The sequence below is a fragment of the Salvelinus sp. IW2-2015 genome, linkage group LG37 (assembly GCF_002910315.2).
Source record: "Salvelinus sp. IW2-2015 linkage group LG37, ASM291031v2, whole genome shotgun sequence".
NCBI lineage: Eukaryota > Metazoa > Chordata > Actinopteri > Salmoniformes > Salmonidae > Salvelinus > Salvelinus sp. IW2-2015.
Genome location: NC_036876.1, coordinates 11,688,999 through 11,698,578, shown reverse-complemented (window position 1 = coordinate 11,698,578; position 9,580 = coordinate 11,688,999). Strand labels below are relative to the sequence as shown.

Genomic DNA, 9,580 nt, shown 5'->3' with positions numbered 1-9,580 from the left:
CCACGTAACATGGTCGACCAAGTTGTAAAAAACAAAAAACAGTATAGCGTCAAACAAGCAAAAATGTTTGAATCAAAAAACCAATCATCTTCAACATCAGGTGCCTTCTTGATTGAGATGCACAGAGACTTACTAGAAAATACTTGTTTTACACTAGAAAAGCTAAGTTGATTACATAATGTAGTTTTATCCACACCACAGTCAGATGAAGTACATTTTCATTGATTAATTTGACAATTGGTAAGAGACAATATGTTACTAAAATGTATTTGCAAAGAAAACATGACATCTTGAAAACAAGGACAAGGAATTCAACACACATACAGTGAGCGCCCAAAGTATTGGGACAGTACATTTTTTGTTTTGGCTCTGTAATCCAGCACTTTGGATTTGAAATGATACAGTGACTACGAGGTTGTGAGACTTTCATCTTTAATTTGAGTGTATTTTAATTTATATCGGGTGAACCGTTCAGAAATTACAGCACATTTTGTATATAGTACCCCCATTTTAGGGGACCAAAAGTGTTGTGACAAATTCACTTAAATGTGTATTAAAGTAGTAGTATTTGGTCAAGCTTGTGTGAGATATTATGCCTCTCTCCAGTCCAGCTCCCAGAACACAATATTTATCTTCTTGTAGAACTCCTTGCGGAAATGCTCCCGCAACTGTAACAAAAATATGGACAGACTCAGTTTTGTATTCGGTGTGTTATAGGAAAACATTCCATTTGATTTACTCTGTATAGTCTTTGTATTGTGTATGTGATGGGGAAAACATATGACACTGAACTTCGGTAAGTTTTTTTTCTATTTACTCTTACTAGCATCCCTGTTGCTGATTTTTTTTAAATCAAAGATGGTTCTTGCAATGATCCTGATACAGTATGCGGTTGTCCCACCAATTCATTGCAAGTGGCTCTGGATAGGAGAGTCTGCTAAAAATGACTACAATGTACATACGTAATGTGATTAAAAGGTGTGGTGATGAATGCCATGTGATTGGAGGATTTGATGATGATGACCTCACCTTTGACAGGACCTCTGACTGTGTGTGGTTGTCCTCACAGGAGAGGGGTTTGCTGGAGGAACACTTCATGGTAATAGTCAGAACCCTCTTATTAGGAGCTTGCAGAGACAGACAGGCAGGCAGAGAGATACAGAGAGAGAGGAGAGAGAAAGGGCAATATAGAGATGTAGGGAGTTGAGATGTAAGGGAGTGATGATTAACAAAAAACAAAGACAAACATAGTCACTATTATTATTAAATTTGTAAACAAGATATTGTTTCAGAAAATGTAAATATGTCTGACATGGTAAATCATTTACTTGTCATCCATGATACTGTGACCGGACTGCTTTCCTGAGTTCCCGCCTTCACTCGTACTTCGAAGTCGTAGTTGGTCCCAGCATGCAACCCATGAAATATATAGGTGGTGGCATTCTTCACAGTCTCAGTCTTTGTCAAATTCCAGAATTGAGTGGTGTATTTGACCAGGTACGTCAGTTCTACGCCTTGGGATGCCTTGGGGGCTCCCCATGACAGGGTGATATTACTCTCAGTGAAGTTGTCGATTTTGGCTGGTTCCGGTGGGACAGGAACTATGGGTGAGAAAAATATTGACTAGACGTCAACATTAAAAAGTCAAAATTTCTATCCCCTTGGCTTTTTTATTCTACCAGTATATATACACTTAGGTCCTGTATAGGAGTGTCTGCTAACAAGGGCCCCAAGGCCAGTGGAAGCAAAATATCTCCATAACATCAGAGATCCACGGCCACATTTTAAAATAGGAATAGGGTTCGTTTTTGCACATGCATCTTTCTTTCGACGCAAAACTCACCACTGTGTGCATGGTCGAGGGAACTCTATTTTCATGTCATCTGACCATAGCACCAGTTCCAATCCAAGTACCAATGGCATTTAACAAACTCCAAGCGTTTACATTTGTTGGATGACATGAAAATAGAGGTCTTTGGCCACGCACACCAGTGGTCGGTTTCGCCATGAAAGAAAGATGCATATGCAGAAGAAAAAAAACATTCCTACTGTAATATGGGGGTGGATCTTTGATGTTATGGGGCTATTTTGCTTCCACTGGTCCTAGGGGCCTTGTTAAGGTCAATGGCATTAGCTTTACCCAGTTCTAGGACATTTAGCCAAACATGTGGTTGCCTCTGCCAGGAGGCAGAAACCTGGCCTCGGGTGGTTCTTTCAGCAAGACAATAACCCCATGCACACATTAAAATCCACAAAGAAATTGTTAATTGACCACAAAATCAACGTTTTGCAATGACCATCTCAGTCTCTGGACTTGAACCCCATTGAAAACCTGTGGTTTTAATTGAAGAGGGCAGTCCCTTGGCACATACGAAGGATATCAAGGATCTGGAAGGTTTCTGTATGGAGGAATGGTTTAAGATCCCTCCCGTGTTCTCCAATCTCATAAAACATTTTAGAAAAAGGCTCAGTGCCATTATCCTCACAAGGCGAGGTATTGAAAACAGGTGGCAATAATTTTGACCCACATCTTTTAAAGAAAAAATATATATTACTTGTAAAACAAAACAAAAAATAGTATGAAATAATATAATTTCCCCAAAATGTTGAGCATACATTATAGCTCAGTATTTGTACAGTCTTTTTTGCTCATCTTTATCAACGGTGCCAATCCTTTTGGACCTGACTGTGTTCATCTATTCAAAGAGAGAGAGAGAGAAAGGGAGTTAAACTAACAACTCACGAGTGAAAACTCTTCTGTTCCTTGGTTGGCTCTTGAGATACCCATTCAGAGTGGTGACTGTCACTGTATATTCGGCTCCTGCCTTCAGTCCCGTGAAGGAGAGAGGACTGGCGTTTTGCTCCTTTTTTTCGACTTCCTGTTCCAAGGCGGTTAGATTGAGCTGAACGCTGAAAGTCTCGTAGTTGCCCTCGGGAGCTGTCCAGGTCACCTTGATGGTGTACGCAGCAGGGACCAACTCTAAGTCAGCAACGTCACCTGGACCTATGGGGGTGAGAGGGAAGAGAGGAGGGGGGTGGAGATTAATGTGAGACAAGGGAAAATACATTACAGTAACATATTGAGTGCATAATAATGGTAGCAAGAAAGTATTAGGCTATTCCTACGATAATATACAGTTATTATACATCATTCACAAAGATACTATCCAACATACCAATCAAGCAACCCATCAACAAATCAACCACCCAAACAACCACTCAAACATCCAATCAACTAATGCCTCATTATCCTGGGTAAAATGTCCCCTTAATACAGATCTAGGATCAACTGCCCCTTCCCAAATCCTAACCTCAACCATTAGTTGTCTAGGGGCAACTTCTCCCAACACCATTATCATCTGTCCAAACTCACTGGTGAAGGCCATCACGGTGCTGGGCTCTCCTTTCACAAATGCGTCGGGCACCAGTGCTACCACGCTCATCCAGAGCTTGGCGCCTGGCGGCAACGCCGTCACCCTTAGACTTGTCTTGTTCGCGTTTATGTTGATCAGCGTTCTATAAATAAACAAGCAATGGCCTTGCGTCAATACTGTTCACACGCACTCTTGTCTTGTAGATCAGAGACTGTTCTATGTTCCATATAGCTGGAGAATGGAGTGTGTTCTATTCATTACATTTCTATTTGAATTCCCAGGTCATTTTCAATGCTTTTGGTGCTTTCAAGACAACTGGGAACTTGGAAAAATAAATAATTCCAGTTGTTTTGAAAGTGGCAATTTCCTGATTGTTCCCAAGGTTCCCATGATCCCACAGGGGGAAAAACATCTGGGTCTTTTGATTTATAAAAATATTAGCAGTAAATAGTCAAATGGCATGTGTTTGGTTTGGGCTACGTGAACTATGATAGCCTACATACTTGATGGCAGCCTACATACAGTACTTGTTACTGTTCTATGGTAGCCTACAAACTTGATATTGACGTTTTCTTCATTGAAGACGTCCACTCTAAACCCAGAGATATTCCCTGCAGGCGGCTCCCATTGGAGGTGGACAGAGTCAGTAGTAGGATCAGACGCGTTTAAGTTTGACACCTTTCCTGGCTCTGAAGGGGAGAAAAGAGATCAGTGTGTCTGTAAATTGCACTGGTAATGTACAAATATGAATCCATGAAACTGATTTGGGGTCAGTTGCATCCTAACCTTTAAATTATAATTACATGTCGGATTTACTTTCTCAATGGAATGAAATTGAAGCGGCAAGTCTTATTTACTGTTTCCCCTACAGAAACGTTCCTCTAGGAAAACCAGTCAAACATTTGCAAAGGAAAAACAACAAACAACAGCGCTCTAACTTACTGGTGTAGGAGGAGATGTTCAGTGGGTCTCCCTCGATGGACTCGTCCTCCACTTTGGCGTTGACCTCAAATATGTAGTTCCCCCCCGGTATCAGGCCTTTGACCACGGCGCTCTCTGTGTGTGTGGTCATTTTCAGATGAGGTTGACCCCTCACCTGAATGTAGTAGAAGTCACGGTTGCCCTCAGGAGCGGACCAGGTCAGGGAGATGTTTGTTTCTGAGACCTTGGTGACGTTGAGGTTTTTGATCACATCGGGCTCTGAGAGAGAATGAATGATCAGTAGTCAGCATTATCATCATCTTCACTGATATCGATGTCTTAACATTGTTATACCATTATAATAACCATCTACGCATATAGTGCCATTAGAAAGTATTCATACCCCTAGACTTAATCCACATTTTGTTGTTACAGCCGGAACTCAAAATGTACTAAATTGATTTTTCTCACCCATCTACACAGAATGCCCCATAATGACAAAGTGAAAACATGTGTTTAGAAATGTTAGCAAATGTATTAAATTAAATACAGACATCTAATTTACATTAGTATACACAATACTTTGTTATGACTCTCCAAATTGAGTTTAGGTGCATCCAATTTCCTTTGCTTATCCTCGAGATATCACTACAACTTTATTGGATTCCACCTGTGGCCAGTTCAAATGCTTGGACATGATTTAGAAAGTGTAGTATCTGGGATCTACATCTGTTTATATTAGTTACTATGCTGTTACTAAGCGGTGATGTATTACGACAGTGTTACGTTACTACACCTAATAGGAAATGCACATGCGCACTAGTGTGCCCGGGAACTGTAGAGCACGAGAGGTTTTGACTAAACGAAAACGAACTACTCCCGTCTCCTGCCTGATCATTTCTCCACAACACAAATATTACAGTGGCGACGAGGTGATTCAACTTCTTTAACGGACATTGCTTGAAGGGAAGAATGTTGCGTGAGTAATGAAACTCAAAATAATTAGGTAATTCGTCAGTTATTTTTTATTTTCTTTCGCCAGTAAAAAAAGGCTAAGCACTGCTAGCAGGTACAGTGTTCAGGAGCTGCCAAGTAGCAAGACTATTGGAGTCCAGAATAGCGACACTGCCCTCTGGTGGTTAAATAAAATAAAAAAAACTGTCATTGAACCCATTGAAATTAGGCGATCTCGGTGGAGAAATATTGTCAAGAAGGAAAAAAAAAAAAAGGAAGGAGGAACGTAACACGGTGTGTACATTATTACAAATGAGTGCAGTGAAGGAGTAATTGCAGAAACTTCTGAATGAAGAATTAGATGAAAATTAAGGAATACAAGGAATAAGGAACTGAACAATTAACTGTGAAAATGGCAACCATTGGTCGAGTACCAGAGTTTGAGGCTACAAAAGAGGATTTTGATTCCTATTTGGAGCGTTTTGAGCGTTGGCTGGCTGCAAATAAATAAAGATGAAAAGAAAGCAGACGTATTTCTCAGTGTTTGGGACCAACTGAGTATGGATTGCTGAAAGGTCTCATTGAACCAATAAAAGCAGTGGAGTTGACCTATGCAGAACTGACTGTACTCTTTCAAGGTTTCAAGCCTAAGCCAATTCTCATTCAGAACGTTTCAGATTTTACCAACGTCACCAGAGTCAAGGGAAACCGTGGCAGACTACATCCTTGCTTTGAAAAGGCTGGCAAGTACATGTGAGTTTGCACAATTTTCTTGATGATGCTCTTAGAGACAAGTTTGTATGTGTTCTCACAGGTGAAGCATATACAGAAGCTTCTGTCAGAGAAGGACCTGACCTTTCGGAAAGCCTGTGATACGCACTTGGACTCGAGCTTGCCCACAGGGTACTATTGAGCTATCGGGATATGCAGAACGTCAGAAAGGTGTTCATAAGGTCAGTGATGCACGTGGTGAAAAAGGCTCACAAAAGTCACACTTTTCTCAGTCCCGTCCTCAAGGTTACACAGAACAAAGCACCCACATCTCAAAGGTCTAAGCCAAGTTGCTACAGATGTGGGGGAGATAATCATCAGCACAGTGAATGTCGATTCCAAAATGTAAAGTGCCACAATTGTGGAAAGGTTGGACATTTACAGAAAGTGTGTAAAGCCTCAAAACGCACAGCAAGAGCGACAAAGTGTCAGACGCAGCACAAGAAGAGGAAGGTACAACTGAAACAGTATTGGAACTGTTCACAGTGTACACAGCTCAACAACAAAAAGATGGAATCTATCTCAACATGGAGTTAGCGGGAAACCGGTAAAAATGCAGCTGGACACCGGAGCGTCTGTATCTCTGGTTCCAGAGAGACTCTACAAGAAAAACTGAAAGAGTGCCTCTTCAGCCAGCGTCATCCGCCTTTCTTCATACACTGGTGACACTATTCCTGTGTTAGGGCAGATCCAGGTACCAGTCCGGTATGAGGGGAAGGAGTGGACGCTACGCTTGTTATTTAAAGGAGAAAAATCAGCCTTGTAGGCAGAAAACTGGCTACAAAAGATCAAGTTGAACTGGGGAGAAATCTTCAGTCTGAGAAAGACAAACCAGTGATCAGGCTACACTCACTAACATGCTGGAGAAGCACAAAGAATTTTCAAAGATGGCTACGGCGAAATACAAGACTTCACAGCAAAAGTCAGAGTGCAAGAGGAACCAAGCTATCTTTCACAAACCACGTCCAGTTCCCTATGCTCTTAGAGGAACAGTAGAGAAGGACTGGACCGCCTACAGAAAATAACATAATCACGAAAGTAGCGAGGAGCGACTGGGCGCTCCGATTGTTGTAGTCCAAAGAAAGACAAGACCGTCAGAATGTGCGGTGACTACAAGGTCACAGTAAATCGCTGCATACTACAGAGGAATATCCACTACCAAACGCTGAAGATCTGTTGCCACTCTAGCTGGTGGAAGGTTTTCAGTAAGCTGGACCTGGCATTCGCTTATCAGCAACTGAGCTGGATCCGGAGTCAGAACAGTATTGACCATCATACACACAAAGGGGCTATTCAGATTCAATCGCTTGGCCTACGGAATCTCGACAGCTCCAGCGATATCCAACACACATGGATCAGATCTTGGAGGTATAGACAACGTTTGTGTGCTTCATGGACGACATCCTCGTGTCAGCACCAACATTGGAGAGCACCTTATATCAGAGCTGAGGTCATTTTTGGGGCTCCTGAACTATTACGGAAAGTTTGTAGCAAAACTTGTCCACATTGTTGCATCCGCTTCACAACTGCTGCAGGCCGATACAAAGTGGAATTGGTCCCACAATGCGAAGAAGCATTCAAGACTTGCAAACAGCGTCTGCTAAAAATCAAGTGGCTTGCCACTAACAACACAGAGATGAAGCTGAGACTCCGCGTGTGATGCATCTCCATACGGAGTAGGAGCCGTCATCTCACATGTTCTATCGTCAGGTGAAGAACCCTATTGCATTTGCATCAGCGGACTCTGTCACCAAGTGAGAAAAATTATGCTCAAATTGAGAAGGAAGCCCTGAGCATAATATTCGGAGTGAAGAAGTTTCACAAATACTTGTACGGAAGGAAGTTCCACTGCTGACAGATCACAAGCTCTGTTGGCCATCCTTGGACCAAAATCAGCTATACCAACCCTTGCTGCACTCCGAATGCAACGTTGGGCTCTGATATTGTTAGCCTACGACTACGAGATTGAGTACAGACGATCCAGTGATCACGCAAATGCAGATGCACTATCAAGACTACCATGCAATAGTGACTCCGACAGTGAGATGATAGAGCAGTCTTCCAGATCTCTCTCATTGACGAACTGCCCATATCTGCTTCAGACATAGCAGAGGAACAGGAAAGATCCAGTGCTTTCAAAGTCTTGGACTTAACATTAGGAGGTTGGCCAAACTTCGTAAATGACGATAACCTTCGTCCATTCATCGACAAGAAAGACCAGTTGTCCATGATCAAGGATGTGTTCTGTGGGATCAAGGGTGGTGGTACTCACAAATTCCAGAGGAGACTGCTATCTGACCTGTATGAGGGACATCCAGGGATCACTTGAATGAAAGCACTCGCTCGCAGTTATCTGTGGTGGCCTGGACTGGATCAGGACATTCAACAGCATGTACGCACTGCTCACCTTGTGAAGCTGTTTCGCAACAAGCCTGCTGCTGCACCTCTTCATCCATGGTCCTGGGCTGCGACACCTTGGGAACGTCCATGTGGATTACGCGAGATTGACAAGCAACATTTCCTTGTTGTCGTCGATGTCCATTCCAAGTGGATGGAAGTGTTCCCTACTCAACTGACCACAGCTGAGAAGACCATCAATCTCTCAGACACCTGTTCGCATCCTTGGACTAGTCAAGGAGCTCGTATCGGACAATGGCCCTCCTTTCACGTCAAACGATTTTGAAATGTTTCTCAAGAACAATGGAGTAAGGCACATCCTGTCACCACCTTACCATCCGGCATCAAACGGAGCAGCGGAGAGAGCCGTGCAAACCTTTAAGAAGGCCTGGACTAGACTCGAGGTTCAGTCTGTGCCCACCCACCAAAGGCTTCCCCGGTTCCTTTTACTTACCGTAACACACCACACACAGTAACGGAATGTACACCAGCTGAACTGTTTCTGAGACGCCAACCACGTACCCGCCTGACATTGTTGAAACCAGACTTGTCAAGCACTGTGGCAAAGCACCAGTTACAGCAGAAGAAAGCTCATGACAGACACTCAAAGACTGTCAGAGAATTCAAAGAGGGAGAGAGGTGATGGTACGTGATTTCAGAACCCAAGAGCCTGTGGAACTCAGGTGTGATCTTGCAACGCAAAGGACCTTTGACTTACCAAGTCCAAATTGGTCATCGCCAGGTCAACGTTCATGTGGATCATCTGCTACGGTCCAACGCCCCAGCAGAGACACCCCGAGAGAACAAGAACAATAACGACCCCCAGGACTATTCTCTGACTGTGGACGTACGGAGAGACAGAGCCTGACCTTCCACCCGAACCTGGCCCACTACCGGAAGCCCAGGAGGAGCGGAGATATCCTATTCGACAGCGAAGGCACCTCAAAGCTTGACCTGTGAGTTGAGCTGTTTAAGGTAACAGACAGTAAAACAAACAAACACTTTAATATGTCCTAGATAAAAGGAAAGAAAACGGACATTACCTGGGTTAGTTATTAGGACACAAACTCCATCTTCGGGGCAGAATAATCCTGGATTTTGTGCTGGCTCTGAAAAGTCTGCTTCAACCCAGTAGTTGAAAAATGTTAAGAATGCATTGTTCA

General features: G+C 43.0%; 1 protein-coding gene across 1 annotated transcript; it reads right to left on the bottom strand.

Annotated features, from left to right (window-relative positions):
* Positions 1-355: 355 nt before the first annotated feature.
* On the bottom strand, positions 356-4,596 carry LOC111960428 (receptor-type tyrosine-protein phosphatase eta-like). Its single transcript, XM_023982421.1, has 7 exons — positions 4,317-4,596; positions 3,931-4,063; positions 3,374-3,516; positions 2,744-3,004; positions 1,329-1,601; positions 1,030-1,127; positions 356-668 (listed from the first exon to the last, which is right to left on the bottom strand). The coding sequence occupies exons 1-7, from the start codon at positions 4,444-4,446 to the stop codon at positions 591-593; spliced, it is 1,116 nt and encodes a 371-aa protein (XP_023838189.1). The 5' UTR covers positions 4,447-4,596; the 3' UTR covers positions 356-590.
* Positions 4,597-9,580: the final 4,984 nt, after the last annotated feature.